Here is a 20,461-nt window from a genome sequence, read left to right as displayed (position 1 = left end):
TCACACCTACAAACTTTAAAATAAAATGGAAAGACGCACAGTTTGAGAATTAAAAGGTTTTGTAAAATACCTATTTTCTGACTTATTCCCTTACCATTCCTGTCTTGTTTTTCTCTGCCATACATGTATGTACTGTATATATAGGCTTACAGTACATACAAACTGCCTTCATTCCAGACTACAGATGGCCAGAGCCTACCCTGGCAGCACTGGCACAGGTTGGTCCAACAGCCATAAACATGAGACCAGTCCATCAGACCACTCACACCCACACTCAACTCACTCACATTGAGACGGCCAATATAGAATTGCCAATAAATGTGAGTGGAAACATTTGTAGTATGGAAGAGTTTTTTTGTTTTAAAACTCGGTACTAATACTAACTTGGCACTAATAAACAGCAAAATGGCGTTACATCATATTTGCACATTCCCCTTTGAAGGGGCACCCTTTCCAAGGTTTGTTCCTGCCTTGTACCCTATGCTATCTGAGATGGGTTCAAGCACCCCACCCCAACCATGACCCTGTTTGAGGATGAAGCAGGTTAAAAAATGACTGCCTGGCCCCTTTGAAGAGTATCCATACTTGTTCCTTCCCAGTGATTTTTCATACCTAATTACCTTTTATCTCTGGATAATCCCACCTGTTTATTGCATATTATTCCTTTATTTATACCCAGATGATAAATGGATTTTATTTATGTATAAGGCATAAAACATAGGTTGGCAGTTGCCCGAAAATGACCTAAAGCCTCTATATACTATTATATTCTGCCTTCACTTAAATTACAACAATTAAAAGGGTCAAGGCCAGGTTCTTGTTAAACCTCTTATACTGCCTGATGTAGTACATGATAGGGTCTGGAAAATACCAATGCTAAGCGTCCTAATTAATTAAGGGTGGAATGTTGTGCTTCCCTTAAAGCAGTGCATTACATTATATTTTATTTGGTTGCATACTGTGGCTAATGGAGTACTAATTATCTTCATTGACTCTGCGTTCAGATAGATAGATAGATAGATAGATAGATAGATAGATAGATAGATAGATAGATAGATAGATAGATAGATAGATAGATAGATAGATAGATAGATAGATAGATAGATAGATAGATAGATAGTGTGGACCTTCAGCCCTGACACAGACAGGCAGACACGAATGGTTCCAACACACACGCATTTTATTCACAATATTTACAATCCCCAACACAGTCCAGCACAGCACACAGTGCCCCTGCACTAATCACCCTCCAACGATCCTTCCCTTGCTTCACCGCCTCCCCTCCTCTCCTCCGAGCTTTGTCTTCCTCCTTCTGACTCTGGCTCCAGGCCGGACATGCTCCAGGTGCCCCCTGATGAGCTTCTTGCGGCACTTCCTGGTGTGGCGGAAGTGCTGATGTCCAGGGCTTTACAGTCGTCCGGGCGCCCCCTGGTGGTGACCACAGGCCCCTATAGAGGGTTGAGCTTCCATGCTCATTTCCTGTGGCCCCCATACAAACCAGGGCAGCTGCCCTCTCGTGGTCCGGGGGAGGCGTAGTCCCTCTCCCGATCCTTCCAGGCATCCTGGCTGGGCACAGCCCCCAGCCGCCCGCCACAATAGATAGATAGATAGATAGATAGATAGATAGATAGATAGATAGATAGATAGATAGATAGATAGATAGATAGATAGATAGATAGATAGATAGATCACAAATGTAACCATTCTGGCATAATAAATTCTGGTATAATAAATGGTTTGAGGATAGTTCCAAAAGGATGCTATATTTGTTTGCTTCATCCAAAATCCAGAAGTCACCAATCCTGAAGACAAACATTACCCCTGATCTAAGTCTGTCTACCAGCTCACACTTTAAATAACTCCTGGCCTTTTTCCATTCTTGTCTTTTGCCTCAGACCAAATGGACACAAGTCTATACAGTATCTCTTGTCAACAGGCAGTGCAATAGTAGGTGATGACATTGTGTATGAGCACACCTCTGACAACCCCAACAACCATCCGGTAAATGGGGCTTTCTACTTTTTATAGTTTTTTTTTGGTATTTTCCTTACAGAACTATCATCATTCAACTGTGCAAAATTAGTATATGACAAACATATGTTTTCTAATTATTTGAAGAATGAATATAATTAGTATTTAGTTAGGTCTATTAGAACTTGATTTTCATATGTTTTATTGCCTGGCCTGATCTATTCTTAACATAAAACTGTTGGTAATGTAGTGGTTAGCGCAGCTGCCTAATATCACAAGTGTCCTGAGTTTGAATCCCATACCTGGGCACTGTCTGTGTGAAGTGTGGATTTTCTTCCCATATTTCAGTCAGTCTTTGTCCAGGTACACCAGTTTACCTCTCATACCCCAGAGATATCCCAACCATATTGGAATATTAGTATAGGCCAATTGAAATCTCCTAAATGACACACTATGATAAGATGTTGCCCAGTCCAGGGTAGGTCTAGCTTGGCTCCCACTATTGGCAAGTTAGCTTCCAAATATATTTTGATCCTAAACTTGATTAGCCAGTTAAAAAATGCATAGATGACTGGATAGGAATGTGGGTAGGTGGCTATGCTATTAGTGTACCTTTTTTATATCAGCAATGCAGACATGCATCCATCCATCCATCCATCCATCCATTTTCTGCTGTTTATTGAGATCCAGGTTGCAAGGGGCAGTCTAAGCAATTCATCCCCAAATTAGAAAGGGCACTCCACCCTTGAGAACCATGATCTCGGACTTGGAAGTGCTGATCCTCTTCCCAGCTGCTTCTCAGTGTGTGTCTAAGGTAACAGCCCAAAGAAGCAAGCAGGACCACATCATCCACAAAAAGAAGAGATACAATCCTGTGGTAATCGATGGACAGAATCAGTGACAAATGACAGCCCTGGCAAAATCCCACACCCACCGGAAACAAGTCTAACTTGTTGCTGGCAATGTGAACTAACCATTCACTCCAGATGTAGAGAGACAGAATAGCACACAACAGCAGGCCTGATACCCTATTTACCTGAAGCAACCCCCATAAGACACCCCAAGAGACATGGTTGAATGCCTTTTCCATTTTTACAAAACACATGTAGACTGATTGGGTATCCTTCCACGAAACCCTCCAGAATCTTAGTGAGAGTGAAAGGCTGGCTCAGTGTTCCGCAAACAGGATGAAATTTGCATTGACCCTCTTGAATCTGAGGCTCGACCCATAGCCACATCCTCCTTTCCTTCTCCTTAACCATTATGAGGAAAATTAACACAGACCCAGTAACCTTGCCCAGAAAAGGGAAACCATGGCCCAGCCTGTTGTCAGCCTCGGGGTGGCACGGGGGCTTATCGCAAGTGCCTGGTGGTTGAGCCTTTACCCATGGGACCCGGCTGGACACAGCAAGAGGGAGCAACATTGGTCCGTCCTCCAGTGGGCCCACCACCAGCAGGAAGAGCCATATAGGTTTGGTGGTTTGTGGCTTGGGTAGCAATCGAAGTCAAAGGCCTTGGCAGACCGATCTACTAACACTGACTGTAGGGATGTGGAATATCAGCTGAGCTAGTGTGGGATGTAGAGAGGTACCATCTAGATATAGTTGGGCTTAGTTCAACTCACAGTATAAGCTCTGGAACTAAACTCCTTCAGAGGGACAGGACTTTATTCTACTTAGGAGTTACACAGGGTAAGATGTATCAGGGCATGTTTGGGCATACTTATAGTGCCCCTGGCTCGGCATGTGTACTTGAGAGTTTACCCCAGTGGTCACCTCTTTTCAGCTTCAAGTTGAGGGAAAATTTTTTGTCTGTGCTTATGCACTAACAATTGGGTCAAAGTAATTTGCCTTCTTGGAGATGTTTGGAGGCAATGGTGGAAGGTGCTCCCAATGAATTTCTACTGGGGGATTTTAACACTTACATGGGCAATGACAGTGAAACCTGGAATGGTGTGATTGGAAGGAACAGCATACCCAACATCTTAACCCGAATTATGTTTTGTTATTGGACTTTTGTGCTAGTCACATTTTGTCCATAATGAATTCCATGTTTGAGCATAAGAATGTTCATAAGTGCACTTGGCACCAAAGCACTATAGGGTGATGATCTATTTGTAGTCATACCATCACATCTACAGCAATATGTCTTGAACACTCGGGTGAAGAGAGGGTCTGAGCTGTCAACTGACCACTACCTGGTTGCCAGTTGAATCAGATGAGGGGTTTAAATGCTGGACAGACTAGGCAGACCCACATATACAGTAAAGATGTGCTGGGAACATTTGTCAGATGGCCGTGTCCTGGAGGTCTTCAGTTCACACCTCCGGACAAATTTCTTTTGCATTGCAATAGAGGCTGAGGACAATAAACCCTAATGGGCCATTGTCCATGACTCCATTACTGCGGTGCCTGCACAGAAAATCAGCCATAAGATATTTGTGCCTGTAATCCCTGAACCTGGTGGTATACACCAACCACAAAGGGAGCTATCAAACTGAAGAAGGAGGCCTTTTGAGTCTGGTTAGCCTGTGGGAATTCAGAGGCAGTTGAGTGGTACAGACAGGCCAAGCAGAGTGCGACGATGGCAGTTGAGAAGCAAAAACTTGTGTGGGAGGAGTTCAGTGAGGCAATAGAAAAATGACAATGCTGATTTAATGTACATGATTTGAAAAAGCTCTGTAAAAAGTGGAAGGATGCATCTTGAAATGAACTATATTGAACTGTACAATGATATAATTTTATTGTTTCACACATAAAAGAAATCTAAATACATTTTACATTTAACATTCACCTGTTAAAGGGGGAAAAGATATAAAAGCATACCAGTTTTAAAAATGAACACCTTTTAAGCAAAATCAACTTAAAGCCAACTGCCTTGACCAGACAGAATGTAGTCAAACTACTTTGTTAGCACCTGTTGCAAATTAGGTTGACCATGCAAACATACATTTAACGTGGAGTGGGATCAGCTTTTGCCATGAGAAACTTCTTTGTATTTCTCTCAGGTCTGATCAGAATAATATAACATTTTGGGAAAAAAATCATTGCGATAATGCCAAAACTGGAGGCCAGAATTGTAAATATTTCCACAGCTACAGTGTACTTTCCCGGAGTGCTAATATAAGCTGGGATGAATGTTAGCCAAACAGCACAGAAGATAATCATGCTGAAAGTGATGAATTTAGCTTCATTGAAATTATCTGGTAATTTTCTAGCAAGGAAAGCCAGCACAAAGCAGATACTTGCTAGGAAACCGATGTAACCCATTAGACAGCTAAACCCAGTAATGGAGCCTATATCACATTCTAAGATGATTTTTGCATTCTGATATTTGGTATTTCTGGATGGGGTTGGTGGGGCTATGACTAACCAGACAATACATATTAGAGCCTGAATTAGGGTAAGTAAAAACACAGTTCCTCTTTGCTGTATAGATCTAAACCACTTCATAATGTTTTTCCCAGGTAAGGTTGCTTTAAAGGCCATAATGACAACAATAGTTTTCACCAAGATACAAGAGATGCACAGAACAAAACTGATGCCAAATACAACATGCCTCAGGATGCAAGTCAGATAAGTGGGTTTTCCAATGAAACAAAGGGAACATAGGAAACACAGAATTAGAGAAATAAGCAAAAGAAAACTCAATTCAGAGTTGTTTGCCTTCACAACTGGAGTTTCCCGATAGTAGATAAACACTGATAGTACAGCTAATGACATGGCAGCTCCGGATAATGAAACTGCTGTCAATGCAATTCCCATGGCATCTTCATAGGAGAGGAACTCAAGTTCTTTTGGAACACATTGGGTTCTTCCAAAATCTGACCAAAACTCAGGCTGACATTTTTCACATTCATCAGCATCTACAAAAAAGAAGTTCAAGTTTATGAAATTAAATAGACTTGTTAAGTGATAGATTGTATGCAATGAAAGGCAGCATTTATTGCCTTATCATCATCACTTACAGTGGCCAGAGCTGCTGTGTCTCAAATTTTGACTCTAGCTAAAACTTCATTTTGTAATCTGTGTGTAAAATATCCAGAGGCAAACCTTTCCCCTGGATCTTAGAAACAGAAACACTTCTTCTTGCCTTTGTTAGGAGTATGCTGCATTACGGCAAGCCTCTTAAAAAATCTCTGATATCTTTTGCTAAGGTTCACTAAAATGATTGAATCACTTGATTGATTGGTCTAACTTTAAATTCAACTGAACTTTCTCACACATTGTGGCAGACGGTGGGGGCCCTTACCCAACTGGGACGCCCTGATTATGGAAGGACTGGGGTGAGAGTACTTCCAGGACAGTTTCTCCCATGGACTGACAGAGGGTAGCCCCCTTGGATTCCATCGGAGACACGAGTCATGAGCATAGAAGCTCAACCCTGGTGGAGCCTGTGGCCACCACCAGGGGGCACATGGACATTTGCAGGGCCCTATTTGGCAGCACTTCTGCCATACCCAGAAGTGCTACCGGAAGATGCTCATTGGGCACCTGGAGTAATAATAAATAATAATTTGTGACTGACCAATTGCCCAATATATTAATATGTAATTTCCATGAATTTACCATAACTGGCTTGGACCAGAGTGAAGTATTTTTTTGCAAATGTGAATTGCAAATGGCTCAATTCACAAAATTCTGTACCAAAATGAAACCACAATGTCCAGAGAAAACCCATAAAACTGCTGGGCAAATGTACAAACTTCACAGAGATACAGACTGATACTGTATCCTAATCATGGCTCTATAGATATTAGCAGTAGTTCTAAACAATTCACCTCTTAATAACATTATGGCATTATTTAAAAATGAGTACTAAAAAGAAAAGCATACCTATCTGCCCACTGATTTCACCTTCTGCACATGGGATGCAATCAAAACAGCAAACTGGCTCACCCTTTCGTGTGGCTTTTCTTGTGCCAGGCTGACAGCTTTTACTGCAGATAGACTCCGGAGGCTATATGTAAACACAATAGTGAAACATTTTGCTTTTTGGGGATATTAATTCAGAAAACACATTGGCTTAGCTGGTTATATTAGAAATTGTTTAGATGGATAACTGGTGAAGTGGGTGAAGTGTGAGAGCTGAAAATCCAGATATTGCAGAACTGATCCTGGTATTCTTGCTGTCTGTTTGTTGTCATGAGTTTTCTGTTTTGTCGTTAAAGTTATAACAGAGGGCCTTTATCATTATTTGCAGTGGTCCAGGGTTAAAATCTTTGAGATTTTATATTTAGAGAAACAGCTTTCAAGTTAGCTCCTCTTCTGAGTTGTCTTATTTATGGAGTATAAATATTCTTTGTAAGTTCATTACTCCCTCTCACAATGTTGAATGGTATCTGTAAATAATCTTGCTGGCTTGTGTGTCTGTGTGCCCTTCAATAACCTGGTGGGATTGACTGGACTATGTAGACATGAAAATGGATGGATTGATGGGAATTAATCAAGGTACTCAATTTTTTTAGATTATTTAACCTTGTCAACTCATAGTGTGTTAAGCAAGAAAAGTATTTTATAGAAATTGTACTTAGCATGGTCTTCTGTGTCTTTTTGTTTGATCAAGCAAGTACTGTGATACTCACATGAACAAACTGGTTTAACTGCTTAATTCTCAGATATGTTCAGTAATAGCACTTGAGAATATATATACAGTGTGTCCGGCATTATGACTGATTATCATTTTCTCTCATTATATTCCCATTTAATGTGAATCATCTGCTAAATAACTGAATATTTAGCTCAATAAGCCCCACTGGCATTTCAAGCTGCTCTCAACAGATATGGCATTTAGAGCATGTACAGCTCACATGAGCACCAAGTTAAAATGTGTATTTTGTAATTGATTACTACTTACATTAATAAACAAAGACATTTTCTGACATTTTTAATTGCAAAATGTCTCAGATATTTAAATAAAGTGGATATACACCTTTTTTGAGTGACCAATAAAAGAACAAACAAGCTATAATTAAATATAAATGTTTCTGTTTTTTTCCTTTCAAATCAAAATGCTCTTAAATTAAATCTAACTTCAGCACTGAAACGGAATAAAATCAAAATTATTGAAACCTACTTTTGCAGTCGCAAAATTCCAAAACATCTCATCTTCTTTAAGAAAAAGCTCCTGTCCTGAGCCAGAGGCTTTGTCAAAAACTCCAATGGTTTTAATTTCAGTATTTCCATCACTGTTCAGTTGCCAATTTACAATGTCGTAGACTGCGAGGGCATCTCCGTTCTCATCAAAAGCAACTCTCTCTCCTGAATGCGTACTAAAACTGACTTGTTTCAGATAGTGATGAAGCTAAAAAAAAATACATTAATTATATGTTTTTGTAAGTATATTTCTAGGCAATCTTCATTAATCATTGTAAAGAAGCACATAATTATTCTTTGACTTTTTTTTTCCTTCTAACATTTTAGTACATTAACAACAGGAAGCTTCTTATGGAAAAAGATGATCCGCTCTGGCAACCTCTAACAGGAGTACCCGAAAGAAGAAGAACAACAGGAAGCTTCTAAGAGGTCAAATATGTGTAGGACTGACTAAAAATGTGCCAGTTTTTATTTTATATTTCAGTAGACAGTAATTACAGCATTCTTTTCCTAAAATGGAGACTTTCTTTGTGTTTTGGAACAATGTAAAATGTTAATTTTGTCAAATTTGATTTTGAACAACATACATCGATTCATTTATTTTGCATTAATAATATTAATATATTTATTCAATAGGCATAATTTCAATGATAATAATAATAATAAAAAATATTATTATTTAATTTATTTTATGATAGTGTAAATGTTAATGTATACTCTGTGATATTACCATTCCATATATCTTCTTGTATTTGCACTTACTGAAACTAAAATTCTCACTGATAACATGTCCAGAAGCTGGGGAAAGGTAAATGTGAGCTTTACCTGCCATGGCTGTACATTTGCAATGTTCGCGCAGGAGTTGTTCTCAAATGGACCGTTTCCTTTTTCACAGGAGTTCAAATTATCAAGTGCGTGTGCAATTGCATATACAGCTTTATAAACATTGTAGGAGGCTCTTAAGTCTGAAACATCACTATATGCTGTTTGGGTGTTATTGATATTCTCTTCTCCTGTGCATTCTTTCCAGCTAAGCACTGTGGAGGAGTTGATAACATTTTCTGAAAATCTGCATTCAAATATCTTTTCCCAAAATTGATGGATTAAATTTTTCCCTGAATTTATATCAGGGTGAACTTGAAGGAGAAATTCTTTGAGCCCTGGAATGTTTCCTCTGTGAATGGCAATGCCTATTGTTCCACCAAATGATCTGAAATTTTCTTTGCTTGCTAAAACTGTTGAGGTACTCCATCCTTCACTTGCAATCCATTGCCGGCCAGTAATATTCTGGCGCACTGCTTCTCTTATTAAAACATTTACATCCACTCCAGGTGAAAATATTATAATTACTTTTGCTGTTGACTGTTTTATAGTATTAATTATGTGCTGCACTTTGCTTATTTCATTAACTTTTGGGATGGTCTCAGAGAATGATATGCAACCAAATTTTGCTATTTCCTCATAAAATGTTCTCACAGCATATTGTCCATAGTCATCATCACTTCCTATAATACCAACCCAGGACCATTTAAAATATTTAATTATTTGTGCCATGGCTTTAACTTGAAAAGTATCACTTGGGATTGTTCTAAAGAATGAAGGGTACTCTTGTTTATTGCTTAAGCAGGCACATGTGGCGTAATAACTTACCTAAAAATAAAAATAGCAGCATTAGCATTCTTTAAGGAATAATATGTATAAAAAAACAATAAATACAATGCAGAAATTTCAGAAAAGTGGCTTATTTTATTAAAGGAACACAAAAAGGAAACAGTATATTGAAGAAAAACAACTATTAAATGTAAAGTTTGTGCTGTAACAATAAAGACATGCTTGAGTTTAATGAAATGTATAAGTTAATTTTCTTGATTGTTTTCTGTAGTTTTAAACTATTAATAAATATTGATAAATTGTGCAGCTCTTCCTTTTTAAGTCCCTAGTAAGTTTAAAATAATTTTGGCAATTATAAACTGCCATAGTGATCTGCACTATTATGTATATGAATATACAGTGCATACAGACAGACAGACAGACAGACAGACAGACAGACAGACAGACAGACAGATAGATAGATAGATAGATAGATAGATAGATAGATAGATAGATAGATAGATAGATAGATAGAGTGAATATGTTACATTATTAGTCTTTATATACACAGTGATAAAATTCAATTCCATTTAAGTGACACAAAATTGTCTAGAAATATGCTACAAATCACTGAAGTGTTACCAAAGGCATGTGGAAAAGCCCAACAATTCTTGAGAGAGCAATAGAATGTGTGGATCCTGGATCACCAACTATAGCGAGAACAGGAGGGATGCCACTGCAGTTGTATTCAGTGCTCACTTCATCTAGACCACCGACTAAAGTGACGGCCGCTCGGAGTGCCACTGGTAATCTAAGACAATTGTCAAAGATTCTGTATCCCAGGGTCACGTTTGGCAGGAGTGTCTCATCCTTATTTATTTGTTCAATAGCAAACACCATTGTCTGTGCCGACTGAACCCCTATGAAGTCTAGGCTGTCAAGAGAAAAGCAAAGTAATTTTTCATGTACTAAACAGACATCCATTGAAAAAACTTTTTAGCCATTTATGTTTTCAAAAAATCACATTAATTGTTCTTTGAATGGCACCTTGATTTTATCAACAAGCAAAATGATTGTTAAGGTAAAATCCCTGTATTAAAAGAGGCAATGTCTCTAACTCACCTTTCACATTTCCACGGTTCTGGTTTAGATTTAAAGGACAACTCAGGAATAATAGTTTTATAATTAATTTCAAATAGTCCTCCTAATATAATCTGCCCTTTTTTGTACATTCCATTTAAGTTAAAATTATCCTGAAGTTTGCATTTATGCTCCAAATTGGCCATAATTAAAATTATTAAGCAAAGGAAAAATGCAGATGTGAACAGTATGCAATTCATTTTAGAGCCCATTGATAAGTCAGCATTGGAGAAGTATTTATAAATATGAAATGGAGTGGCCTCTTGAGTATAAGAATAATATCACTGGAATTAAAAAGTCACATGCCTCTTTTCTGCAATGTATTTGAATAATTACTGAATACTTTTTTTATCTGAGTTTAATAAGCTGCATAGAAAATACAAGAAAAGCTAAGAAAAGCATATATAGAAAACAATTTGGTCTGTGATGTACAAAAACATCTGCCTGCGATGTTTGAATAATGTTTTTGTGTATAGACATTATATTGATATTGATGTATTATGTTTATTCTTTCTTTATAGTAAAGAAAGTCCTGTAAGATATTTTTATTTAATAATGACAGTACACTTTTGCTGCTGCATGGTTGCTAATTGTAAACATAAAATACTCTTTTACACTGCTATTACTGTTATCAACATGGCTCAAAAACTTTTCAGGAGGCAGATTGAAGATTTTTTTTTACCTAATTTTAAAAAGAACTTATTAAACAATTGTTTTTAAGAAACAAGCTTAATTATGTAGAAATTATGCAACAAGATAGAAGTTACCCTTTTTGCTAAAAGGGAGATTACAATATAATCTATTTTGCCTTATCATAATGTGATCTGACTGCTTAATATTTTAATTCTGGTTATTTACATCAACCAGTCACATCATTAAAACCACAAACAGGTGAATAACATTGAATGTCTTGTTACAGTGGCACCTGTCAAGAGGGGGGCTATATTATGCAACAAGTGAACAGTCATTGAAGGTGATGTGTTGGAAGCAGGAAAAATGAGAAGCATTAGGATCTGGGCAACTTTGACAAGAGCCAAATTGTGATTACCAGACAACTTGTTCAGAGCACCTTCAAAACGGCAGGTCTTATAGGGTTGCTCCTGGTATGCAGTGGCTAGTACCTACCAAAAGTGGTCCAAGGAAAGAAAACAGTGAACTGGCAATAGGGTTATGTGCACCCAAGTCTCATTGATGCATATGGAAAGTGAAGGCTAGCCCATCTGGTCCAATACCACACAAGAGCTACTGTACAGGTTGCTGAAAAGCGTAATGCTGGCCATGAGAGAAAGGTGTCAGGACACACAGTACATCATATACTGCAGTCTGGTCAGAGTGCCTATCCTGACCCCTGTCCACCTGCGGAAGTGCCTACAATGGGCAAATGAGTGTCTAAACTGGACCTTGGAGCAATGGAAGAAGGTGGATTGGTCTGATGAATCACATTTTCTTTTAGATCATATGGACGGCTGGGTGTGTGTGCGTCATTTACCTATATTGTGAGTATTACAGTGGATAGACAGGTGTTTCGAGTGGATGGTGGACGATTTCTTAGCTGGTTCATTGGGTTCCAAATTTTAAATAATCAGGAGTCCCAGAGTGTGCAGGCTCCAGGCAGGTGCAGGTGCTTGTGTGTTCCTGTACACTTTGCTCCAAGGTTGATTGGGGTACTTGGCTAATCGCACTTTCACATGCAAATGCTAGCAGGTTGGTGAAGTGTTTCATTCATACCTCGACGAAGGTAGAGGACAGCACCTATACCTAATTGGTTCTATAAAGGGACCCTGCATGGTGAAATCTGTGGATGAACAAATAAAAAGGAAAGAACAAGAAATGATCAATGAAAGGAGAAGTGAAGGAATAAAGGTTAAGGGTGAGAGAAAGAGGCAGGATCAAGAGAGCCAGTGCTGGGAAGACAGGGGGCAGGTGGTCATGAGTATACCCCAGGGAAGTGAATGGCAGGCTGGCACTCAAGAGCGGGGCTGAAGAAAGGGCAATCCTATTGAGCAAAACAGTGCAGCATCTCCCATGTAGAGACTATCAGAGGGAGACATGAGTGGTGTTCTGGGGATGTCATACAGATGCCAATTGACTGGCAGTGGGAATTCAAATCTGGGATTAAAGGATGACTGAACCTGTCAGTGGAAGTCTCCTCTTGCTGCAAACTCCTGATGGGATAAGCTGAGGAGATGCAAGATTTTAACAAGAGGCATTGGGGCTCACATTTTAAGAAAGAAGATTGTCTGAATTTTATCCTCAATTTTATTGGATCTAATTATTGATTTCAATCTCTACTTTGCACATCATTTTATGGAGTACTTATTATATGAAGATTTCTGCACTGCACTTTTGGGCACTACTGTTTGTTTTGTTTTTTTAAATAAATGCACTAGACAGTTTTCACTAACCTTTTGCTGACAAACTGTGTCTGTACATTTTACAGCGGTTCCAGGTTCAACAGGCACCCAACACCAATTAGGGAGTGTGGAGCCAACCTGTACTTTCACAATGTCCCTTTCAGAATACCTATGGGGCACGCTGGGAATTGAACTGGTGAAACCCTGTCTGGGTCCTTGGGTGGTGCCAAAGGGCACTGCAGGGATATATAATCCCTATTTTATCGGACTTCCGTCTACCCGGAAATGCTACCCATGGACCATGTCCTAGTACTGAAAGTTCTCCCAGGTACTCTCAGAGAAAAGGAGCCACTCTGCCTTGTCCATGGCATCAGCATTGGGAGTACAGTGGGCTGGCTGCCTGGTTGTCTTTGTGAGACAGGTGCGTGGGGGTGGCAGTTGCAGTTTGACGCAATATGGTTTGTACCTCCTGTCATCATAAGTGTCTGTCCTCCAAGGCGAATGCTGCCATAGGTGCATCAGCTACACGAACTTGTTCAGCACCACAATCAGCTAGGGACCGATCAACTGATGCCAGTACCTCACTTACGCTTTCAATCTACATCTCAAGAACACTTGCATCAAAATTAAAAAATCAAAATCCAACAAATCAGAGTTCGATTCACTGATAATATGAAAAAAGTTGAATATGAAAAAAGTCTGATCCACAGATTATTTTGCTTTGAGCATTCACTTTGGTATCTTTCCACATGCCATTTAAGAAGCTGTTTGCTCTTCGCTACTCATGCATGCAGGGGAATCGAAGTCAAATTAACAAAGCTAACTTTCCTACTACCAAAAGCGTATTGAAAAGTACTGTAACAAGAAAATCACTGATCTCTATCGATCGCTAGCGAGACTGAGGCTTTAAAAATAATAATAATAATAATAATAATAACAAAAACTGCGTTAACGCACAATAAAATAATTGTCGGCGTTAATTAATTAATGAGTTAACACGATAATAAGGTGTTAACTTGCCCAGCCCTGATATATATATATATATATATATATATATATATATATATATACTGTGTATATACAGTAATCCCTCCTCCATCGCGGGGGTTGCGTTCCAGAGCCACCCGCGAAATAGGAAAATCCGCGAAGTAGAAACCATATGTTTATATGGTTATTTTTAGAATGTCATGCTTGGGTCACAGATTTGCGCAGAAACACAGGAGGTTGTAGAGAGACAGGAACGTTATTCAAACACTGCAAACAAACATTTGTCTCTTTTTCAAAAGTTTAAACTGTGCTCCATGACAAGACAGAGATGACAGTTCTGTCTCACAATTAAAAGAATGCAAACATATCTTCCTTTTCAAAGGAGTGCAAAGCAAGCAGTCAAAAAAAAAATCAATACGTGCCCTTTGAGCTTTTAAGTATGCGAAGCTCCGTTCAGCATGTCCTTCAGGAAGCAGCTGCACACAGCCCCCCTGCTCACACCCCCCTACGTCAGCGCAAGAGAGAGAGAGAGAGAGGGAGAGAGAAAGTAAGCTGGATAGCTTCTCAGCCATCTGCCAATAGCGTCCCTTGTATGAAATCAACTGGGCAAACCAACTGAGGAAGCATGTACCAGAAATTAAAAGACCTATTGTCCGCAGAAACCCGCGAAGCAGCGAAAAATCCGCGATATATATTTAAAGATGCTTACATATAAAATCCGCGATGGAGTGAAGCCGCGAAAGGCGAAGCGCGATATAGCGAGGGATCACTGTATACTGTATGTATATATATATATATATATATATATATATATATATATATATATATATATATATGTATATATATATATATATATATATATACAGTATAGTTAAATTAATACACAGGAGCCATTAAAAGGTTATGGGCAGCTTCCCGTATACTTGAATCCCGGCTGCAAATTTGAAAATTGAAAAGTACTTTGGGATTTAAGGTGCGCCGGGATTACAAGTTTTTTCGTAGGCTTCAGGGATTTTAGTGTTAAGGGCTGGCAGAGGAAATTACGCCATCGAGGCTGGAACCAGAAGTTGCATAATCAGGACCAGAAGTGACGTCATCACAAGGCCAGGCGGGATTTCAGTAGTCACAAGTCTCAGACCATACTTCTCTGTTCTACTTTATTCTCATTAACCCAGAAATATATAAATGCTTCAATCTCTGCATAGATCAACATTACAATCAGTTAAACAATGGTGCATGCCAATTTCCTCTACAGAACAACAGTGTAAACACATTTACTTTGGTAACCAATAGTATTATTGTCAGCTATAAAGAAGTACCTGATTAGAAACAAATGTCCCCAGCATCTGCTGCCTCGCAGTTAGGAGACCCCGGGTTCGCTTCCCGGGTCTTTCCTGCATGGAGTCTGCATGTTCTCCCCATGTCTGCGTGGGTTTCCTCCAGGTACTCCGGTTTCCTCCCAGAGTCCAAAGACATGCAGGTTAGATGCATTGGCAATTCTAAATTGTCCCTAGTGCGTGCTTGGTGTGTGTGTGTGTGAGCCCTGCGGTTGGCTGGCGCTCTGCCTGGGGTCTGTTTCCTGCCTTTCGCCCCGTGTTGGCTGGGATTGGCTCCAGCAGACCCCCGTAACCCTGTGTTAGGATATAGCGGGTTGGAAAATGGATGGATGGATGTCCCCAGAACTCATTCATTTTCAAAGGAAGCAGGCAGTTCTGTATCACCACATTGTGTGTGGATGAGATACTAATGAAAACAGTCTGATTATTCAAAGCAGGTGACTCTTTTGCAAGACAGGTAAATATGTATGTCCTGTAGATAGCCATCAGCAATAACCTGTAGCAGAATTTTCCAGGAATTTTGACTTTTCTTTAAAACACTGAATTCAAGCCCATTACATATAATGTACATATATGGAGGGCTTCTGACTTTTATTATTGCAAATATTTCACACTCAGAGCTGCATTTCCCAAAAATAATGAATCTTAGCGTTTAACGAGCAATTTTAACATGTTCGTATGTAATGTATGAGCTGTTTTTTGTGTTTATCTCAAAAACCTTCAAAGTTAAATCAGCCCCAAAGTTGTCTACAAGAAAATGATATAAGTGGGTTGAAAAACAGTCAAATGATAATAATATCATTATAAATTTCCTCATATTTTATTGATTAAATATGATAAAGTGTATAAAGAAGTACAGAACTGAACATGTATTGTTTCTAAGACAAATGCATAATAAACGCCACAAAAGAAAGGCCTTAAAAGAAAATCACACTTTTCCAAAGAAGAGCCTGTTATTCTCTTAGATGTAAACACAAAAGTCATTGTTTATTAAGACATGCAGTGGCCAATCTAGTAATGAGTAAAGCAAAAGTGGAGAAAATAAGCCTGCACACACAACCTGTTTTATTCTCTTTTTGACACACAGACACCACCTGAAGAGCATGGTGGCAATTTATAAATTATTTGTGTTTATATTTAAGTTTTATAATGTAATCTTTTCACAAGTATTAAATGATGTAAATTAATTCAATTATGCATTTAAAATTCCCGCACTCCTTGGGATGGTGCACAGTGAGCTTACTTTTTTAAATTTAAAGGGAGTAACCCAAATATAATGCAATGCAATGCAAAAAAAAGCAACCACATGAAGGCAGCGACTGTGTATTTTCCATATATCTACTGTGAGGGATGACCAGCACGATTGCCCAGCTGGGATGCCCTTAAAAAGGAAAGACTAGGGAAGATAGCGTGCACAGGGAATTGTCTCCCCCAGATCACTAGATAGCAGCCCCCCTGGGTTGTGGCAGTGCGATGGATTCTCACAGGGCTTCATGGGAACTGGACTTCTGTATCTCAGCCCTGTTGGTTTCTGTGGGTGCTGCCAGGGGTGCTGTAAGGACTAACAAGCCTTACCTTATCGGGCTAACCCAGAAGTGCTCTCCGAGCCATATAAAAGGAGCTGTCTGCCACTGTTCCAGGAGCAGGAGTCAAGAGGAAGGTGGACAACACTTGCGTGGAGGAGTGAAGGCAGTGAAAGAGAAGAGTGAGAGACAGAGAGAAGAAGACAAAATATCATTGTGTTTTCACTGTATTGTGGTTGGCGTGTGGGAAAGACTTACATGAAGAGTTTCCCACAATAAAAATTCTTTGTGGTTTTATACTTGTGTCTGAGCCTTTGTGTCGGGTGTTTGGAGAGTACCCCCTGGTGGCCACACTATGTCAAAAAGGCAGGGTGGTCTCTGCTGCAGCATGGAGATGGACAGAAATTGATATGCTGGCATCCCAGACAGACTGGATCAAGGACACTGAAATGGCCGAGATGACTGTACAATGGAGGGATAGGGGAAGGCAACTTATCTGAGTTATTTACTCACCCGAAATGCTAGATGGCAGCATCCCTGGGTTATAGTATCTCAACAGATACCCACAAGGCATGTTGGTAACTGTAGTCTCATGGCATAGCCCTGTTGTGTTCTGTGGGTGCCACCAGGATGTACTGCAGAAATTAAGGGTCACTATTTTGTGGGACTTCCACCTAACCCGGGAAGTGCTTCTGAGAGGCAGTGTCAAGGCATAGGAAGTAACTGGCTCCTGGATATTAAAGGAAGCAGTTCTGCTTGAGCTGGGGAAGTCAGAGTCAGGAGAGGAGTTGATCAACACTTTCCTGAGAGAAGTATAGAAGAGAAGAGAGAAGACATAATATGGTGTTGTGTTGTATTTTATATAGAGAGAGACCTTCCAAAGGTAGTTTGTAAAATACGTGTTCTTGTTTGTATCTGGAATAGTGTTTGTGAGGTTGTCTTTGGGGTCTGAGGTGCTGTTATGCTCTCTACTGGTCACACTTGCTTTTCATAAGTAGTGGGTTTGCTTATGTACTACATTGGCTTGTCCTTCAGCTGCTGTCTGAGGATTATTTACATGTGTGAACAGATATGCCAGAAATAGATACCTGCTATAACTCAGTATCCATCCACTAGTAAACTCATGTTTTCTTGCCTTTTGACACACTTGGCTTAGTTTAAACATTGTGGATTCTCCCAGGGTATCTTGCCACAATATCTGTACAAAGTTCTTGGAGACTGTCAAATCTCGTATATGTCCAATACAGAAGTGTAACCAGGGTCAAAAAGGCTGGGTGTATAAGTTGGTATTAGCTGCGGCCCATTAGTTTAAATGAAATATTGTAATAGAGTTGGGTTTGTGAGCTTGTGGTCAGCAACACACACTCAGACTTCAATGGATATGCCTTTGGGACAACTTCCTTTATTGTCTCTTCAAATGTATCACACCCCAGTTTCCATCCTTCCCTTTTCTTTTTTCATGCTTATCCACATAACTAATTTCAACACAGAAAACATCTCTGTTAAAGTAAAGATGGCTGCAACTTTAGATCATTGTGTCTTCAAAAATTTTGAAGAAGACAGAAATATCAACTTTAAAATTTGTAATTATTAACAGTCTAAATCAGTCAGTCATTGTCCAACCCGCTATATCCTAACACGGGGGTCTGCTGGAGCCAATCCCAACCAGCACAGGGCGCAAGGCAGGAAAGAGTCCCGGGCAGGGCACCAGCCCACCACAGACAATCTAAATCATTTAAAGGAATTTAACAATTTATCTATGAAATGCAATACTCTTAAAACTTTATCACATTTTATCATTAAAATAATATGATCTTAATTATAAATCTTTGTATTCGAAATACTAAGTGAGCTTAGTTTAGAGAGCTGTCATAAAGTGAGTTTAATATATTTAGTGTGGCCACCGCTGTCTGTGGCTACTGTTGGTGCAAAAAGAAGCCAGTTTAAGAAGCACTTAAAGATTAATGACTTGGCCAGGGAGCACACAGATTATGAAGAATTTAACATACTACTTTAGTTAAGATGGGGCTCAAGTAACAGTCATAGGAATTTTATAATGTTTTAGCATTCAGGAAACACATATCAGAACATGTAGAATGTCTAGTATTACATAAAGGGCAACTGAATGAAGAAATAACACTTTTATCTCTAACTTATTTCATGAAATAAACTATACATCATCAACTGACACTATGTGAAAAAGTAACTGTTCCCAAGTTAAATTAAACCAACTAACAATTGCTTAAATACAGCAAGGTTAGATTAAAGCTAGCGATAGTCAATATAAACCTCACTTATTTTGACCATAAATGCCTCTTGATATTTCACAGTATCTCTCTCTATATACAGTATATCTCTCTCTCCCTCTCTATCTCTATCTCTCTCTCTCTCTTCCCTCAGACAAAAGATACCACTTAGAAATCAAGGACCTATATACACCAAAGACCATAAATGGATGCTTGCTCTTGAGCCTGAAGTAGAAAGAAACTGAAACTCTCTAAGAATGAGTGGTCTAATCTGCTTGAACACCAGAATGGGAGTTCAGCATGGCTAGGTATGGAGATTAGTGTGCTGTGTCTTTTATGTTTGTATACAGAACTGAAGTGTTATTCTGAAGGAGAGTTCCCAGGAAGAAAGCCTAAAATGTGATTCATAGGTAATGCAACATGCCATCATAATACTCATATCAATAATTTTAAAAATCTAGAGATATATAAATCCTCCAGGTACCAGAAAATGCCTCTAGTTATGGACTAGGTTTCAGTGTTAAGATTCTATTGAAGGCTTTCATTACATTGTCAGTCATTGCCCAATCAATATCTGTAGGTATATACTGTATGTAATTATGATGCCCTCATGCAACATGAACTTACTTTGGGTACTTTTGAGGCTAATGACCACACATGGAGATACAACAAATAATTCCCCTAAAATGTGTGATTTTACTTGGAGGTGATCCTGAAATATATTATACTGCATTTTAAATTTTTTCAATAGCTGAAATCTCCCAGGAATGCCTTTGAAATGTTCAAAATCTTTTTCTCTCTAAGAGAGCAATCTAGCAGACAACTCCCAAACTCTTCACAAACAGTTTCATCTCTTCATTCCACTGCACAGCATTTCAGTTTTACTGCATATTTACTGCCAATCCATATAGCTCATTTTGGAACAAAACAATCATTTGATCACTCATGTTTTGGATTTGTGTCTTATATATATTTGATTTGCTTTGTACACCTGCTTTCACTCAAATTATTGCGCTGATTCTGGGTACAACTATTAATTTGTATATATAGCTTAAAGTAACTTTTAATGGCTTTAATTCAGAGAATGTTTCAATTAAGGTTGAATAAAATGGGAATAACATCATCAGAAGAGATGGTTATAGTAAATTAGATGAATATTTAAGGTTTGAGGTTTCTTTATTTAGTCATGTTTACACAAGAAAACATGAAATTTGCCTT

The 20,461-nt window shown here is 38.9% G+C and overlaps 1 protein-coding gene across 1 annotated transcript; it reads right to left on the bottom strand.

The window, feature by feature from the left end:
• Window positions 1-4,709: 4,709 nt before the first annotated feature.
• LOC114669559 (extracellular calcium-sensing receptor-like) lies at window positions 4,710-11,002 on the bottom strand. Its single transcript, XM_028825749.2, has 6 exons — window positions 10,779-11,002; window positions 10,299-10,590; window positions 8,892-9,716; window positions 8,047-8,274; window positions 6,807-6,930; window positions 4,710-5,836 (listed from the first exon to the last, which is right to left on the bottom strand). The coding sequence occupies exons 1-6, from the start codon at window positions 10,994-10,996 to the stop codon at window positions 4,923-4,925; spliced, it is 2,601 nt and encodes an 866-aa protein (XP_028681582.2). The 5' UTR covers window positions 10,997-11,002; the 3' UTR covers window positions 4,710-4,922.
• Window positions 11,003-20,461: the final 9,459 nt, after the last annotated feature.

Source organism: Erpetoichthys calabaricus, chromosome 2 (genome assembly GCF_900747795.2).
Source record: "Erpetoichthys calabaricus chromosome 2, fErpCal1.3, whole genome shotgun sequence".
Classification (NCBI taxonomy): Eukaryota; Metazoa; Chordata; class Cladistia; order Polypteriformes; family Polypteridae; genus Erpetoichthys; species Erpetoichthys calabaricus.
Note: the sequence above shows the minus strand (reverse complement) of the source record. Positions and strands in the feature narration are given on the sequence as shown.

Coding starts and splice junctions, on each gene's coding strand:
- LOC114669559 (XM_028825749.2), bottom strand. CDS start 10,996: ATGAATTGCATACTGTTCACATCTGCATTTTTCCTTTGCTTAATAATT. Junction 10,591..10,778: donor GAACCGTGGAAATGTGAAAG/GTGAGTTAGAGA, acceptor TTCTCTTGACAG/CCTAGACTTCATAGGGGTTC. Junction 6,931..8,046: donor GGAATTTTGCGACTGCAAAA/GTAGGTTTCAAT, acceptor GTTTACATATAG/CCTCCGGAGTCTATCTGCAG.